Here is an 18,916-nt window from a genome sequence, read left to right as displayed (position 1 = left end):
TTCTAGCGCATTTTCGAAACAAAAATGCGCGAACTTGAAAAAAATTAGCCTAACATTTTTCAAGTTTCAATCCATTCCAACCCACTTTGTCGCTGACTAGAGGCACAAATCGACAGTTTTGTTTCACTGGGGGTGATAATTTATAACAAAACTAGACAATTATTTTCTTGTTTCTGTTGTTGATGATGAGATAGCTGATAACAAGACTTCTTATTACACTCGTGTGTTTTTTTTTTTTTTATGGATAGTTTGGGTTACGATTAAATCATTTGAATTCTTGGTAATAAAAAATTCAAAAGGTAAAATTAATGTCATTTTTCTTTCATTAATAAACATATGGATAAAAGCTCCTTACTGGGTAATGAAGAAACGCTTAAAACCGGCCAGTGAAATATTGAGGGTGACCAATAAATGCACTCGTGTTAAAAACAATATTTTACTCACTCGCGCCACTCGAAAATAAAATTAAAATCTTCGCGCCCCGTGTAATGTCGTTTATTATTCAGCACATTGTAACACTGCCCAAATATGGTCATGGTGAACTCAATATACGTCGTCCGCACATAACAGATATCCTGCGATGTAAGTAGTTTCGTGTATCGGGAAGAAAAATGGCAGAGCGCTTTCAAAATGTAACGACCTCGCAAGTACAACAAATTATTAATAATGCTGTTTCATAAAACACAAAGAAGGCATCCAAGTTTGCTGTCAGGATTTGTAATGGTTAGTGCAAAAACTTTTACTGCTTACCTTTTTGTTTATGAACTGGCAAATTACAGTTCAGTATTTTTTTTTTTTTTCGCTAGACTTTTGTATTGTCCCATATTCCAGAAAAGGCCCCGAAATTACAAACAGTATTTTCTTCTTAAAAAAAAAAAAGAGATCGGTTCTCGCAACAATTAAACAGAGTTCTCGATTCGTCTTGAAGAGATTGAGAAAACCACCTGAGAAAACCCACCTCGCAAAGTGCCTCCAGAAATTTTATCTCGGCTGATAGACAAAAAGACAGAGGTAGTACAAAGCAATTACTCTCAGAAGAATTAGAGCTGACTGAAAAAAACCAATCAGTATCGTAACAGGTCCAGAGTTCTTACAAGTAATACGGCACTAGATTAGTTTGTCAAAACACCGAGGAAAGATGGTGAAATTGCTAGCTTAGTAAACAAAGAAACACTCACCCGAGAAATCGTTGAAAAGCTTTTCCAGTTTGTTCAGCTCGGCCCAGCACACAGCAAATCCTTCGCAACTTCAAAATACTGTTTGGTTTCAGCTTTTGAGGCGATAACTTTGTGGAAATTTTTGCCGGAGCGATTGGCGCACTAGACGAGTACTCAATTTTGAAGCAAGTTCGGTCAACGCTCTGGATTACATTCAAACTTGCACAAGGCTGCCACTTCCATTCATGCACGTCCGCGCGCGATCAAATGTTACAAGTTTCTTTTTGACAAATACAGATCGCCTGCAGCTTTCATGCTATAAACCTGTGTTTTGTTATCAATGTGTTGAATAATAAAACAATTATTACCCTGCTCAATCTTGCGAAATATCGCCTTATTTTAGTCAACTCGGCCTAGTATCGGTCTCGTCGGCTAAGTATCAGGATATATTCCGCGCTTTTTCGCAGGATAATTGTTAACTATATAGCATGACACAGAAGCAAATTATGAAAGACGCATTTCTCAGACTTCTCAGTTGCTTTGGCATATTTAAAGGGCAACGTTGTACAAACTCAATTAGTTTACACCGGATTATTGTTAGTGATTGTATTACCTGCAATTTAACATTTTTTCTCACCTCGATAACATTATATGTATTCAGCTCAAATTATTATTTTATACGTGTAAATTAAAGGTAATGGACAAACAAAAATATCCATATTCTATCTACGGCAGTTTACATCTGAGTAACTCACACAGGACGAAAATCCAAGTTTCCGTATTTCTTAAACCTGACGGAAACATGAAACTGTGCTCATAAACGTCTCGTTTCCGTGTTGCGGAAACGTACAGAACTAACTCATTCGGTATGTGTCACGTTTCCGTCATGTTTCATCAACGGAAACGTTGTATTATGTTTCCGTTACGTTTATGTTGTTAGATTCCCGTTGTTGTCTGTTTCTGTTACGTTTCTGTCAACGGATTTACGAAAAACCTAACGTTGCTCAAGGTTAACATGCTGATGCGTGTTTCAATGTCATTTTAACCGTAGAGTTGCAATTGTTTTGTAAGTCTCTGACCATATAAATGTAAGATCAATACATATATGTTATTTACCGGGCGGGCACAGTTTTTTGCCATACGGACCTACCGAGGTCTTGAGTATGGATTACAGATTTTTTTTCTAATTTCGCCTACAAGTTGTCTAGATTAAGTAGTTGAAATCCCTAAAGTTTCGTCATAAAGTGTCTGACTAGATTTTGAGATAATCGACAATGTTTCAAATGAGAGGCTATGCGCTACCGTTGCTATTGAATAGTTGTTGCTTGGAAACCGATGAGAAAATTAACTTTGATCATATGTTGAAACGATGATGTAGTATGAAAGAGAACGAAGTTTATCTTGTATGCGAGATTGTAATTTCAAAACTTCCACTGCGAGCCTCCTTAATCTAGTTGGGTCATCTGGTTGGCGACGGAAACATGAATGGACGACATGAATCCGCTACTGGAAACACGTGTTAGTCGTTGTGTTTCCGCGACGTTGTCATGCGTTTCCGAAATGTTTCAGTTTGTGGATTCTTGGCATTTCGTCCTGCGTCAGACATTAGACTCGAGAAGTATAAAAAATAATGATAATAATAATAATAATAATAATAATAATAATAATAATAATGAATAACAATTATTAATGTCAAGTTTAATTGCTGAACATATTAACTTTAATTTAGTCTTTATCTTTGTATCTATAAACACTCAATAAAAAAGAAGAAATGAAAATAAATTACGTAACGGATGTTTTCAGAGAAAGTGTAATTTTGTTTACTGAGTACCGTGTAAAGAGGACCTGAAATTGTTAACAGAATTCTACTTTTAGAATAGAAAATTTTACCTTTCCAACAACATTAAAACACTGATGAAGATTTAAGAGAAACAGGCACAAATATTTCTTTTAATTATGATTTTGCTCTACTCGGGTACCCTGGCAGGTTGGAGCTCAACATATTGAAAAACACGCCGCCCCCTCCCCCCCCCCCCCCCTTCCTCTAAAAAAATGCATTTTAGGGGATTTTTAGTAGGTTGCTAAATTGAGTGCCCTGTATGGTATAAAATTGAGAAACATTCTGTGGCCAGTATTTTCAGTTGATGCTGGTCATCAAAAGTTCATAGATTGGCTGGACTAAAAGGCGGAGCAGTCTGGTAATCGTCAAATAAAAGTCACCGTGAATACTAATTGTCATCCTTCTGTTTCAAAACATTACGGAAGCAACAGGAATGGTCACTATGAATATAAGAATATACCTTAAAAGTAAAATATTTGTTTTATTTAATCCGGTTAATGTATTTAGGAAATAAATAAATAATTACTAAAAAGGCATGCGTCAAATGGACCTAATATGCATAGTGAAAACAATTTTGCTTTGCATACATCTTGAAGTGACTGACAACTTAATTAGCCCCCTGATAGCGACCTCATTTCATTGTGAAATCATCTCGTTACAAAACAGAAGTCACCGGGAGGAATTACTAATTACACGGTTGTGGTGGGCCTACTATTTGTTGTCGAGTGGTGAGAGTACATTCGACGATTCGCACCAGTGTAGCCCAGGTCCGATTCCCAGAGATTTCTCTCCGGCTTCTCGGCTTTGCCCTCTTCTCCATAACCAAAGTTTCCAAATTCTAATTCGTTCTGGAATCCAAGGCCCACAGGTCCGATAGTCAATTAGACTATTAAATGCACACCCTTTTTTCCAGACTGCAGCGACGGTTTGTTCTTATTGTTACCAGAGTATTTTGATCAAAGGGGTTAGTATTTGGATCGAAAAGCGACGCCCAAAGTTGACGTAATTTGAGGGAGGACATAAGTTTTATTTCATGCATAGCAACTGTGTTCTTATTCATCAAAAACATTTACTTTGTATATTTAACTTAAATATTTAATGTTTGTTTCAATTTCAAATTAGTACATCACTAAACAGGGGGATGGCGTAACAAGCAAGGCATTTCCTTTAACAATTCCTTGTTTGAAGTCGTACCACCCATACACGTCTCCCTCTCCACAGGAGTACCTCTCAGACATCTCCTTAATCTTTTCTAATGGAACAACGTAAGACCAAATGTTGACACCGGCCAAACTTCCTTTAAACGAATCTCTCGTCTGGAATCCTGATCCAACGTCATCCTGATCTTGCCCCAACACTAAGGATCCTCCCCCTTGACTGTGTATCCCTTGCTGAAGTTTTGAGTGCTGAAAATCAGAACTCTATCTTTGTAGCCTTTCAATAAACCATGACTGTTACTCCAAGAATAGCAAATGTGGTGCCATTTTCCGTCATTAGGTGACATCGATGGGTGGCTGTCAAAGACATTCAATCAATCAATCAATCAATCAATCAAGCCAGCAAGCAAGCAAGCGACCCATCTTTCTATCCATCCATCATTGCAGATGTGGTATCATTTTTCCATCATTAGAAAGCATCAATGGGTGTTTTTAGAAGTCAATCAATCAATCAATCAATCAATCAATCAATCAACCAATCAGTCAATCAAATCTGATTTCGTACTTGCACAATTTTGAATATACTTCTTTGAAATTAACATAAGGACATCGTAGCGTTGTCCTAACGATTCTGTATTCAAAATCGAGTTTTGTAAACGGATAAAATAATTAGTAAGATGTGTCTCGTATACCTTTTGCGAGTTTGCAAGCAACTCGCTAGCTTTTATATTTTGAACCCCACGCGTAGGGTGTAAAATATTTACGTAGAATCACACCTAACGTTTTATTAATAAACATTTAATGTTTTATCCCCTTCGCTTTTGATTAACCAAAAGTAAAATGTACTCCTCTTCCCAAAATCTTCATAAATACACTCGAACGTCGTTTTCTTTTCATACAAATATTTGAATGGAAACATTCCTACACTGCTTATTCCACTAAACTCACCCGAATCCTTTTCCATTTATAAGCAACCGCGCTCCGTAGTCATAAAAGAGAATTTCGTTGTGTTCCCCTGGTACAGCATAACTTAATGGCGACCCATGGCCAGTAGCATTTGATTTTATCCACAAGCATACGGTGGTCTGAGTCATATTGGGCATCTTGTAGGCCGGATTAATGATCAAGTAATCTCCGATGTCCAAGTTTGGAAACTCAATAGCATAATCTAAATTAAACAAGATGACAAACGAAATGACAAAAATTCACCGTTAACTTTACTTTATATTGTATAATTAAATTTTAATGCTGACGTCATGAACTACCGGAAACAATTTTAGCACGCAGATTAATAACTCAGACTTCCGTCAAGAGAGCCAGCTTAGGCTGAAATGCAGCTCATATCAGCAGATCACAATTCAAAAATCAGTTCCCATCCGGTAGTATCAAAAGTCAAACGTACAGTGCTTCAGTGTCTTGCCCAAACCCAAAATGGCCTCTTCCGTCTATACTTTAGTTATACTTAATCTCGTCTCGCCAGCAATAACGTTCGATTGAGATTCCTAGAGTACGAATTATAAGTATTGTACCCTGTGCGCAGGTGAGTTCAATCTCTCTGGCTATTTCATCGAATAGCCTTTTAGCCTCTTCATGTTGTTTGTCAATCTCTTTGTTACGGTTGATCGCATCAGCGGCTTTCTTTTCCTCCTGACAAGCTGCAGACAATAATTTGAACAACTTTGTGAGTAGTCCGGTCGCCAGCCACTCTACCAGGCTTTTAAAATGGATATGTTTATGGTCTGGTCGTCTTTAGCAGCGCATGCTCTTTGCTGCTCAGCTGACATTGGATGGTAGGGGTCTTGGATTGCGTAGCTTGCTATTGGCTATTAATCAGTAATCAATGATTGACTTTAAGTCGTTTTTAGAGTCTCAGTATTCCCTTATTCTTGAATGGAAGGATTATTTTACTACTTTACTGCTTAGTATACCCTCCTAAAACTAAAGCACAAAGTAGCATAATTAGAATACGCTAATGACCAGACCACAACCTCGTTTCCAGCGTCCCTCCCAGTTTACAAGGGAAAAGCCCTGGCTGGGAGTGAGGTTGACAAGTTCAGATTCCACACGCGTGCCTAGTGTAAAAGCATTAACATTACAATCGAACCAACGTCGACTTCATCATCATGCCACCTCGCCTAACGTTATGTTTCTTTTCATTTTGGCCACCTTTTAGCCAAATTTGTAGGTTTTCTGAGTGGCAAGTCAAGAAATCCAGGATTGCGGACCAGAAGAAAGGCATCTTTTTTCAGATCATAACGTAAGTCTCGCGTCATATAAGGTCATTAATTTTCATTGCAGACCTCAAACATTTTAGAGCGCATTATTTATCCTTAACGTTTCATTGTCATAATTTTGCACTAATGAAGTAGTGGGGAGGCGGGCGGGGTGGGTGGGACAGTGTCCCAAACAGCCCCACTAGAAGATGAAAAAAAATGGCGGTCTAGATAGAGTTAAATCACCTCCAGGGTTTACAGGCTTCTTATCTGCCATCATTGCCATTGGGGGTATGATGATGAAGAAGAGAAGGTACACTGTTTTGTGAAAAGACATCCTTAGATTCTGTCGGAGAAAAAGATCGCAAGCGGTTAGTTGTAACAATGGCAAAGTTGAATTACAATTAGCATAGAAAGTATGAAATAAAGTGCTTTTCTTGACTACCAATTACATTATATATTAGAGAAAAAAATATCGAATAATGACTAAATTTCAGTTGACATCAAAACATTGGCTTTTCCAAATGGAATTTAGTCAGATAACGAATTTTCTCGTGAGTTTCCGTATTCACCCTTGCTTCACGAGATGAAAAGCCCCATGTCCTTTTCTCAGCCTTTAAATCTCGCCTTTTTTCCGTTCTTGCTTTAATGCAATACCATGGGTGATGGTTATGTCGAAGACCTGCATGTGCAACATCCCAATTGGCGGCAAAGTCTATAAACAGTGGCCGTTATTCGGCGCTTACAGTATACATCTTGACCCGAGTGAATCCCACCGATCCCTCATACAGGCCCAAGGACAAACCGAAATAGCAAGAACTTGCTTGAAGTTAAAGTAACATTACAGCGAAATGTAAAAATAGTCCATTAAATCGAGAAAATTATGATCATCAATTACTTGGCGATGAGGTTGCTGATCTAAACAAACAATTAAAAAAAGGGCAGCTAAGGAATGGGGAAAGAAATTAAAGGTGAAAATGCTGAGCGAGCTGAAGATAATCATGGTGGCGAAGCACTGTAGACCATTTTAAAACAGACAAATAAAAAATACGGTAACTTTCCGCGTGCAACCCTAAACGAGACCTTCACGGCCAAATATAATGGCGTTTTACCCAGAACACCCTAAGTGAGACCAAAATCCGAAATTTATAACCCTAAGCGACACGACGAGCATCCCCGCCCCGAGGGGATTCCGTCCCCGTATGTAACCGAACTGGCGTGACGCGCGATGACCGCGCGTGCGCACGCTTTCAGAGATATTTTAAATTTGTAAGTTCGTGAGCATAGTTACGCGTACAATTATAGCGTGTACGAGTAGCAGCTTAGAGTCGCATTATTGAGGATTTTTTCGCGCAAGATTAGTGTCAACCGCTGTACCGTTTTGGAGGTGTTTGTGGCCGATTGACGCGCTTGTTTCCCGAAAAGTTTTCCGTAACTGCTTACGAACAGTCCCCCTCCATAAATTCGTAAGTATAAAAGCTATGACTGAAGCTTTGAGGAGAGATGGTGTTTCCTGTAAGGACCGCAGCGGGAACTGGTGACGTCATATGACGTGGTAATCACGTCATGATTGCCAAATGGCGGTCATCCTAGAACCGCCATCTTGGATTTCTGGATTTTCCCAAAACTTCTGGAAAGCGACGAAATTGAACGAAAAGTAATCAAAACCAAGAGAGAATGAAGGTCAAAGCCAATAAATGGACACTAATATGAGCTAGAAACATAAGTTATAGTAAGAAAAGTAATTTTTCTTCATTTTAAAAAGGGATTTTCCATTCTGTGAAAAACCTGCCTGTCAAAAATTGGTTGCCATGGTAACATCAAAGTCAATGAACACTAACTGACCACCACTAACCGAGCAGTGCATTGTGATAAAAAGGAAGCAAAACTGATAAATTCGAGATTTTTCCTAGGTTTCTCTTAGTAATTCTGGTTATGTTGCTTCTCGCTCGCGCAGTTAATTGAAAATTTTCGCCAATATTGACATTTTTAAAAAAATGGTGATTAAGGCAAATCTGACAGACACAAATATTTCAAATAGAACATAACATAGTGATGAAGACACCCAACAAGTAGGAGGCTAGCCAGATGGCTATTTACAAGCGTGGTCGAGGACTCCCACTTAAGCAGTCTTCCGATCCGAAAAACAAGCAGTGAAAGCGGGACGTGGACGTACCCGGGACCTCTATCCCGTTCCTAAAGTTTTGAAGACTACACTGTATCAATGGTGGAACACTGTGCTTTCTGTTAGAGGTCCTTCCCTGTTCTGTCCTTTCTTTCTAAATCTTTGTTATTAGCTAGCTATGCAAGTCTCTCTACCAGTTGTGAAAATTGTCAATCCGCATTAAAGTTTTACAACACACCTCAAAGGTTTTTAAACTTTATAGCCTGATACACTTTCCCAAACTCGGTATCTCTTGCTTAACTAAGTCCGGCTTGATTTATTCCGTTTCTTGTAAGACACATTTTAGAATTATTACTCCTTTTTTTAATTTCTTCCTGTACCTGGCTAGAAAGATGTTATTGGAATATAATGTATCAGTCATTGCACATTAACTGAATAAGAAAGCGCTGAAAGGGTAGCGCATACAGCACAACTTACGTTTTCCTTCATGCATTCAGCCTCTCACGGGTCCTTATTTTGAAAATCCACCTCCTAATTTTTCTAAATTGATGTCAAACTTTACAAATGGAGATATCATAAACCAAAATAATATTTTTTATCTCAGCATGACAACTGATAGAGCTTTTCGCTCAACAGGGAAGATATCAAGTTGCAACCAGAAACTTAAAGACGTTTTCATTATTAACTATAACATTTTTAAAATATCGAGATGTGAGAAAAAATATAGTCACACCAAAATCCTCTTTGTTGAGTAGTCAATAACATGACTTATTATTGCACTTGGGGTCGTGTTTTATGGATAGGTCGATTATGATTAATCAGTATTTGAATAGTTGGTAATATTCCACCAAAATCACCCCGCCGGCAAAAGGTAAAATTCAGTAATATCTGTTATAGTCTATCATGAATAGAGCAATAAACATATGGAATAAAGCTGTTTCAGTTATCACAGGATATATGAATCGCTCATGAATGGGTGAAACGAAATGCATAAAATGGGCAGTGAAAATTTTAAGGGTGACCAAAAGATGCCTTCAAACTAAAAGACACTATCGCAACGCTAGATTAAAAACAGTCATGCAAAGTTTTTGAGTGCTAGACTCAGTGAGACATCAAATAAACAAGTATAAATTTAACAAGCTTTAGAAAAATAATCTGTCTGTAAGATTCAATGCAACGGCACTATTTATTGTAGCTAGAGCAAAATTTACACTGCACCGATGTTTTCATCAGTTTGTGATAAGCTTTTCCTATTCTCCATTAATGTTGAGAAATTTCCGATAGTTTCAGAGTGCCGCTTTTTCCAGCAAAACGACAAGAAAATCGATGAAAAGCTTGCCGAGTAAACGGACAACGGGTAATTCCAAGCGGCAAGATGGCCGTTCATCTTGCAGTTCGGATAGCCAATCATAGAGTAGGATTTGATTCATCTAGACCTCTCGCGGAGCCAGCCATATGATAACATATCATTATTTTTCATGCCTTATTGAAATTAACTATATATGTGCTAACTTTCTTTGTATTTTTACCGTCTCATTAAGCCGGTGACACGATGATGAAAGGTATTTGGCTCGTTTTGCTTCTATTGAGGATACCAAAGTCTAAAGCTGGTAAGAAATTTTAGTTTACCTAAATAAGTTAAACCAGGATCCCCACATTTGGCTATTATATTGATATCCGCCGTTTCCTGTTCCCTAACAAGAATAGTCTAGCAAAGTAGAAGTGTTACTGATGATAAAATAGAGCGTATACAAAATCGCTTAATTGTTGATCAAGTGAAACGTCAACGCAAGTTAGGGAGAACAAATTGAAAACTGCATGGGATCTGATGAAACATTGATCAGATCTTTTCGGCTTGCTTATCCAAATTACTATAGAGTTAATATTGAAAAATGTTTGCGCGTCTGGGAACAGCCGATAAAACTCCATCTTTTCGAGTAGCTATACCAAATAACGAAGGGTTGTACATGTAATCGCTTTTAGTAGGGAGAGTGGGATTAAGGATTTATTTTTCACTTGTATTTTCTAAGTTTTCTCAGATCAAAGATTTGTGAGAAAAGCCCTGTTTCCTAAGGCCCGTTTAAGCGGTTTCAACATTTGCTTCAACATGTGTTCAACACGTTATTGAACCAAACATCGGAAGCGTTTGAACAGGTCGTTCAACATTGTTGAAAGTGGGAAAAATGTTGAAAATAAAGCTTGTTTGAAAGCGTGTAGAATCAAATTTAATTTGGTCAGTAACCTTTCATTCAACGTCGCTTCAGCTTTTCCTTTGCTCTCGAAAATGTTGAATGGCGTTGAAGCCGTTTGACTAAACACTCCGTTTAACATTTGTCCAACATTTGCCCAACATCCGTTCAACTTTTGCTGAACGAATGTTGGTCAAACGGTTGAAACTGTTTAAATGGGCGTACAAAGCGAAACTAGATCTAGAGGATTTTTATATACATCTAATAATATACTTTTAATTCATGATTACTTATTTTGTAACAAACGGTGGTAAAGTGAAAGCGCGTGGTTGCAATGAAATTTGTGTATCAAACTATTCAAACGCGCCAGGCGTCTAGTCGGTTGTTTCTTTTAGGACGTGAAAATTTACCTTTTGGCCGATTTTCCTTTTTAACCCATACCTAGACCAGAAAAAAAAAGGGGCTTGGGAGGGGCGTCTTCCCGCATCCTTTTAATTTGAACCTAAATGACTTTCATTTTTTTTTTTATTTGAGCAAACGCCATGACACTTCCTGACTTTATCAGAAACTTATCCATGCACAATTTATGCGGTCGATTAGAGCTCATAGTTACTATGGCAACCATTTTTTTCTAACAGCGTTTCTTCAAAAGTTCCCTTTCGTAAAAGAAGAAAATTTAATTTTCTTACAATAACATTTATGATTTTAGCTCGCACTAGTGTTCTTTTGTTGGTTTTGATAATTTGAATTCAATTTTGGCGCTTTCTAAAGTTTTAAGGAAATCCAGAAAACATAAGATGGGGCATTCATGACGTAACCACCACGTCACAGCGAACATCTTTAGACGTACTATTTATCCTCCAAGTGTGATTTTTCTATCTTTATTAGTTTCAAAGTTAGCGAGGGAGGAAATATATCTCAACCCCCCTCTCCCCCACCTACGGCCCAGATAAAGACGAAAGAACAACAGATTCAAAAATCGAAGAACTCGTTGACTGCACTAAAGTGAATAAACCAACCTCGATTCATTCATTCATTCATTCATTCATTCACTCACTCACTCACTCACTCACTCACTCATTCATTCATTCATTCATTCATTCATTCATTCATTCATTCATTCATTCATTCATTCATTCATTCATTCATTCATTCATTCATTCATTCATTCATTCACTCATGCTTTTGTACGTTTCTAAGTTTCTTGATTTAATTATTTTATTAATGTTTCCTTCTCAGCTTTACATTGTCAGGATAACTGGGAAGAGTTTGGTCATTCTTGCTATAAGGTCTTTGAGGGATACCGATACTCAAGAAGAGTTGACTGGTTGACCGCTGAGCGTGTGTGTTTTGGGTTTGGAGGAAATCTCGTCAGCATAGAAAATGGAAACGAAAAGGAATTTGTGAATAACCTGTCATCAAAGTTCAAGGATGATGGTGTTTGGATTGGCCTGGCCCACATGTCCCACAAAGGTGGATATCTGTGGAGTGATGGCACGCCTTTTGACAGCTCGGTTTACCTTCAGGCGTCCAAACCATGTAACATAAGTAGAATAAAATGTGTTGAAATCATAAGAAATGGCTGGAATCTTACTAAATGCTGCAAGGAAAACATCTATTACATCTGCAAACGACCTAAAGGTGAGTAGCTGTTAAGAAATAATTACTCGGAATGATGTAATCTTGTCTATTTTGGACATGCAGCTGGACATGACGAGGTGGAATCAGCTTCTCTTGATTACAACCTTCTTAATCTGGATAGCTTATCTGTAAAAGAACTTACAACTTTAGAATCAAAGGTTTGCACTGAGTGTATTGTAATTTAACGTCATTCTTTACAATAATTCAAGTATAGCTAAGGACGCCAGATTAACCCGGCTGCAACTGATTTTTCTCACATTTTCTTTGTGTAGTCGATCGATCATACGAATGTATTTCACCTGCGCGTCCTACCACAAGCCAGCGCCTATCAGTAGTAGAATCTGAAAAAAGCTTGTTAAGCTATAAAAGCTACGCAAAAGTAAAGGACGCTTTATAATCGTTTTTTTCTTTGCATTTAGGTCCACTAGCTTGCCCTGTTGGCTGGTTTCTCAATGGCGAGTCTTGTAACAAATTAAGTGACAATCCAGATACATGGTCTGAAGCAGATCAAGACTGCAAAGCATCTGGTGGAAATTTGGCGAAATTAGATGACAACGATGAAAACAGTTTTCTGGTTCTCTACTTACGTATTACTGGTCTTAAGGACGTAACCAGTGTAAGTATCAGTAGTAGTACACAGTCCAATTAACTGACGCTAATTATCTAGTTGCCAACTGAAAGGTAACAGCTAAACTGTTAGCTGTTAACTCTCAGTTGGCAGCTGAAAAAATGATCGGATGTTAATCGATGATAAACGCCAAGAAGACGGGTTTTGACACGATTTTAAGATTGGCGATTTCATACTATCATGGTGGTTTCACACTTTAAAGGGAAACTTGAAAGGAGAAATGTGTTTTCAGGCAAACTAGAATGCATGTTTAATTATGGTGTTTCAATAGAGTTTCTGAGGGACCATCCTCCACTTTTTCAAGCGGCTATTTAAGGTAGCCTTCTCCGATATCGATAGATGTTAAATTTGGTCATTATTACCATGACAACGATAAGCAAAAGCTGAAAATCAGCATATCAGCAAACCAGGTAACCAATAGAAGAAAAGTATGGGTTTTGAAACCTAAAGCTTACACGGGCTAATACGTTCGGACTGTGCGAAAAGAGGTTAACACAAAGGATGTTTGCTCATTGAAACAGGAACACTTTTAATAAAATATTGCGAGGTTAAGTTGGCTTAAAATAACACAGAAATAAAGGTGGCAAACGAGGATATGGCGTACCATGTACTAAACCATTCCATCCAAGTTGCTAATTTTTCTTTGTTTGATAGTATGTGTGGATTGGCCAGAAAAGGCAACAGCAATGTTTCCAAATGAAAATTGACGATGGAAAGACGAACGAGGAGGACTGCGAGAAGTCTAGGAACTATGTGTGCATGAAGGCAGTCTCAGGTATGAATTAACTGTATAGAATTTACTTGAAGCACAAGATCTGCAATACGGGATATGGTACAATAGAAAAGAGAGGCAACAAAACTAATATGCATTTCAGTTACTTCCTCTGGTTGCTTTCCCTATTTACTTTGTTCACATTTCCAAACCCGCAGAGTGAGATCTGAGTACAAGATTAGCAATTCACTTGCCAAATAGTGACTATCTGCAATCCTGTGTGGAAAGTGGCATAACGAAAAGCTCACTGATTAAGTATTCTTGTACTGTTGCACATATTTTCTGAAGACGAATAACAATAGAAGCAGGAGTAGGAATAGGAAGTACTTGGAGCTCTGTTAACAAGCGGCCTTGATTTGCCAAGTGTCTGCAAAATAGTTGTCCTTTTACGTCTGCAGATCTGTTTTAGAACAGGACGCCCTTCAAAAGTGTTACGTTTTGATATTGTTTCCTTTCTTCTGAAAATTCAGATTGTTCTTTCATTGTGAACGTACGAGCTGGCTAAGGTATTCCAAAGCTGCATTGAGTCACAAAGGAGCAACACAGGTTCGGTGCCTAAATTGGAACCTAACAATAATACTGCTTGTTCTTACCAGGTAACGTCTGCTATCAGTGCAACACAATTACATGTATAAGCAACATGTCCTCTGCTGGATGCTTGGTTAACTGCAGTCACCCAAGAAACCTTTGCTATAAACATAGTCGCAAGACGGAGAATGACCAGCAAGTCATCATTCAAGGCTGTATGTCAGCTAACCAATGTAGAGGAAATGACAGAACACATTTGGAATGTTGCGCGGACGATCAGTGTAATAAAGGTGAGCCGGTAACAATGCATTGTTGCTTGAATATTTCTGAATGGGTTAAGGCAGTAGAAAATCCGTTGAACCTCCCCAACCATGCAGTCTTGAGAATGCTAAAGAGCCGGAACGGGCTGGGGTAGTAAGATGTACCAAATAATGGCAATAAAAGAATAACCATTAGATTGAAGGCTTCATTAAACTTCTGCCATGAAAATGTGCATTTGAAACGCTCACAACTTCCAATGGAACTTGAAAGCATAAAATCGACTTCTGTTGTGATACAAATAAAAAAAAAGGAGGGTTTGAACGATCACTGAGTGTATGATCAAGTAACATTGTCTTATTTTGGAGGAGAAAACTATAACAAAAAATTCCAAATATATGTTTAATTTGATCCGGTCTCAAAGCATTGCTGTAAAGTGCCATCTGACGATTAAAAAGACCAATGTCTAATCTTGGAAAAACGTGAATTATGCGTGTAGATTTCAATCTCCCTTAAAGAAATCACTGTCGAGAGTGTAGGAAAACTTCACTCCCCCCCCCCCCCCTCCCTACTCGGTGCTACTTTGAAGGTCAAGGACGATTACCCAGCCTTCTTTGCGGCGGCTGACCAAAAGAGGAGGAGGGTACGGGGGGGGGGGGGGGGGTGTTAAGTTGTTGATCTATCAATGTAGCGATGGAATTTACAGGTTGACAAAGTGTTTCCAAACAGTTTTGTCCAAGGTTGCTGGTGCGCAATATCTCTGTTAAGATTGCTTGTGGCACCCTGTGCACAGGAACCCTCTCTGATTTTTTTTTTTTAAGGGGAGCGGCTATTCACATGTTAGCCTAACAGTATTTCAATTTTCTTCCTGGCGACAAAAATCCGTAACCTTTACATCAAGTAGCTAGCCTGGTTGGAGACACTTATAAATTTTTCTGTTGTTTTAATAAATATCAATATGCAAAATATGTCCGTTCAAAGAGCTTTTAAAGGCACATTCTGTCCTACTTATAATAGCTGCGTATTACTTTTTAGACCTCTACTGTTATCAGTGTTCAAGCAACATGTCGTTTGAGGACTGTACAGAAAAACAAACAGTGGTGCACTGCCCAATACCTGTACAGCATTGCTATAAAGCAACTACCAAGGAGGACAAACTGACAACTTATCACAAGGGATGTGCTACTACCGACCAGTGCAAACAAACAATTACAACGACTGTGGATTGCTGCAGTGATCACAGGTGTAACACAAGTAAGAAAATCGTTTTAATTAATTTAAATACGTAAAAAAGCAAGCAAGCAAGCGATCGAATGCACGTTTGAGTGTGCGAGTTTCTTAAATCATTCCATATCCAACAAGCGCGAGTGCCACAATTGGTTTATTAAAGCAACCGAAAAATATTGGTAGGTCTTGCGGATTACACGCCGTTGCAAGCCTGATAAGCAGTAGACGTTTTAATGGACCCTTTTTTTTCGCGCATGATATAATGGCCCGTTAAGTCAATCAGAACTGTGGAGTCGCATTATCCACGGAAAATGATCCAATATATTTACGCAAAGAAGTCCTTCTGCCTAACTGGTCACTTTTCCGGTCATTAGTCTTTGTAAAACACAAGCAGTGGTTTGGCTGTCCGAGTAAATATCTCTATTCTGATCAGATTTAGGACCCAGATGCTACGACTGTACCAGTACCGAGACGTTTGAAAAGTGTCCCGCCCGTCAGTGTACTTTCAACGATGGCCAATGCTATTCTGCCTGGATACAAGACGCTTCAAGCGTTAGCGTAGGCCGTTTTAAATATGGATGCACCAAGCCAGGTCTTTGCAATAAAACCAAGGACGGATATTTCCTAGAATGCTGTAATGGAAGTCTATGTAATCAAGGTTAGCAAGAAGAAGTGATTATTTGTTGTTTTTAGATGATCGGTTAACACCTGTTGGAAAATCAATTCATGGGGTAATCGAATCTCTCTACATATACACACATTGACCTTAATTGCTTGTTGTAACTCGAATTTACAGCCGGGTAGCCTAAAGGTAGCCGCTAAAACATTCAAAGAAAAAAAAAATAAATGGAAATACATCAAAATTATGATTTATTTGAATCTACAGCAGCCAGTCACGTATTAAAAAGTTTAGTTGCCGTAGCTGTTGCTTCAAGTCAGTCAAACGTAGAATTGTCCTGATGTTGTCCGAGAGGGTGTTCCACAACTTACCAGGGGCCCGTTTCTCGAAAGTCCCGGTAACTTACCGGGCCCGTTAAGTATATTTTTAAATGTTTTTTTGCCGATTACACAACGATTACAGACATGGTACTTTGCCAATGTTTTGATAGAATAATAAGATTTTAAAATTTAGTATTCAAAGCTAACAAAAATTGACTTCTGTTAAGAAACATTTGCCACCAAAATTACTTATCGGGCCCGGTAAGTTACCGGGTCTTTCGAGAAACGGGCCCCAGAACAGTATTTAAAGGTGTATACACTCGATTGCAAAAACGTTGACACCTAAAAAGCATAAACCATGAACGATGAGACCGGGGCGCGAAAGATGGCGGACGTGTTTTCTGAAGCTCCGTCTTCTTCTCGATAAAAACCAGGATGCCTACAGAGGCGGATAACGAAATAAACCATGAAGAGGCTGATAAATCGAACAAGTATCCTGCAAGGAAAAGTGAATCCCGAAGAAAGAAAAGAATGCGAGAACGAGGATCTCAGACTGATGGCGAGCAACACGAGCATGGCTGCGCGATGTGCAACACGAAGCTGAACGACATACAATGCAAGCTCGATAAGTTGATATCTGTGCTACCTGAAATACAAAACCTGAAGATCCAAGTAGCAACGCTCGAAAAGGAAAACGAACAGCTTAAGGAGAGTCTGGAGTTAACACAAGCAGAAGTTGAAGGTTTGAAGGAGCAAGCCAGCGTGACCGCGGCGACGCTAAAAGCAACAACCGCCAAGATAGTCAAACTAGAAGAGCTAGAGCGCAGGGCTGTCAAACAAGAATGCTTCAACAGAAGAAATAACATCAAATTCTTCGGCATCAGCGACAATGAGCAGGAATCCCCAGAAGACACAGAGGCAGTTCTGAGAAACTTTCTTGACAAAGAAATGAAATTCTCAAAGAAGCACCTTGATGAAATTGAATTCGAGAGAGTCCACAGAATTCCAACTCGGGTACGCGAAGAAAAACCAAATCAGCACCCAAGACCGGTAATTGCCAAGGTATCTTTCTTCAAAGATAAGCAACAAATCAAATCACACATCAAGCACCTACCAAGAGGAAAAAAGTTTGGTGTGGCTGATGACTTCCCGAAAGAAGTAGATGAAATAAGAAAGGAGCTTTACCCGGTGCTGAAAAAGGCAAAGAGAGATCACAAAACGGCTTTCTTCAACATCGAAAAGCTAATTATTGACAAATCTGTTTACCGAGGACCCGAAACAAAAAACTTTACACTTTACGGTCGAATCATGGACAATAATTAATTTGGTTAATCATTTAGTGCCTCTGTAGAGCAGTAGGAAGGCTTACGTGAATCTCAGACAGGAGAATTCGCCCTAATTGCTGCAGGTATTTATGTTTCGTGTTGTATGTTGTATTAGTTTGCATTAGTTTGTTGTTTTATCGCTCTAAACTGTCTCTCGCTAGCTCTAAATTCACATGCTCATCGCTCCAATTGTCCGCAATGAAATCTGTGACTGGAAACTGCGTTTCATTTCACTTTTCATGTACGTATGGTCTTCAATGTTTTATCTCTGAATGTTAGAGGGTTAAACAAGACGATAAAGCGACGTCAAATATTCCGATGGCTGCATCAACAAAAACCGGATGTAGTGTTTTTACAAGAAACATATTCTTCTGCGCAAAATTTAAAATCGTGGGAAGCAGAATGGGGTGGTAAAATGGTTGGAAGCCATGGCACTAATCACAGTCGAGGAGTAATGATCTTATTCAAGCCAAAACTTGATGTAAACATCGAACAAATTATTTACGATAAGAATGGTAGATATATCCTTGTTGAAGCATTGGTAGAAGGCGATAAATTTGTTTTTGTGAATATTTACGCCCCAAATGACCAAACTCAACAGGTGCAATTCCTTAGAGGGTTATCGAATTCCGTTTTAAACAAATACGCCGGAGAAAGAATGGTCCTAGGGGGAGACCTAAATTGTGTTATGAATGAAATTGACAAACGCGGAGGGCGTTCTTTCGAACAAAAGAAGACAGTTATTCAAGAAATAAAAACTCTAATGAGAACTCACAATCTTATAGACACCTGGAGCTGCAAACATCCAAATGAACAAGCATTCACGTGGAACAATTCATCCATGAAGATATATTGTAGATTAGATTACCTTTTTATATCAAAAAGTATGGAATCAGCAATCCAAAACGCTAAAATTG

General features: G+C 38.6%; 1 protein-coding gene and 1 pseudogene across 4 annotated transcripts in view; one reads left to right on the top strand and one right to left on the bottom strand.

Annotated features, from left to right (window-relative positions):
* Positions 1 to 3,473: 3,473 nt before the first annotated feature.
* Positions 3,474 to 9,060, bottom strand: LOC146473598 (neuronal pentraxin-2-like; annotated as a pseudogene). Its single transcript, XR_014866378.1, has 5 exons — positions 8,970 to 9,060; positions 6,614 to 6,713; positions 5,684 to 5,809; positions 5,103 to 5,322; positions 3,474 to 4,511 (listed from the first exon to the last, which is right to left on the bottom strand). The product of XR_014866378.1 is annotated as a neuronal pentraxin-2-like (transcript).
* The window catches only part of LOC146473597 (uncharacterized), a 27,338-nt gene continuing 16,479 nt past the window's right edge, over positions 8,058 to 18,916 (top strand). The window contains exons 1-8 of one of the 3 annotated variants that reach the window (XM_085118309.1): positions 8,058 to 8,620; positions 10,034 to 10,102; positions 11,921 to 12,322; positions 12,742 to 12,938; positions 13,605 to 13,725; positions 14,319 to 14,540; positions 15,544 to 15,762; positions 16,169 to 16,393. In XM_085118309.1, the coding sequence (XP_084974435.1) occupies positions 10,045 to 10,102; positions 11,921 to 12,322; positions 12,742 to 12,938; positions 13,605 to 13,725; positions 14,319 to 14,540; positions 15,544 to 15,762; positions 16,169 to 16,393 (1,444 nt within the window). In that variant the 5' untranslated portion in view covers positions 8,058 to 8,620; positions 10,034 to 10,044. Of the gene's footprint in view, positions 8,621 to 9,762; positions 10,103 to 11,920; positions 12,323 to 12,741; positions 12,939 to 13,604; positions 13,726 to 14,318; positions 14,541 to 15,543; positions 15,763 to 16,168; positions 16,394 to 18,916 lie in introns of those variants that run through there. The other 2 variants (XM_085118310.1, XM_085118308.1) reach the window with 2 other exon arrangements.

This window comes from Pavona decussata, unplaced genomic scaffold (assembly GCF_977016875.1).
Source record: "Pavona decussata unplaced genomic scaffold, jaPavDecu1.1 SCAFFOLD_93, whole genome shotgun sequence".
Classification (NCBI taxonomy): domain Eukaryota; kingdom Metazoa; phylum Cnidaria; class Anthozoa; order Scleractinia; family Agariciidae; genus Pavona; species Pavona decussata.
The sequence above is the reverse complement of the archived record's forward strand: the minus strand, read 5'-3'. Positions and strand labels throughout refer to the sequence as shown.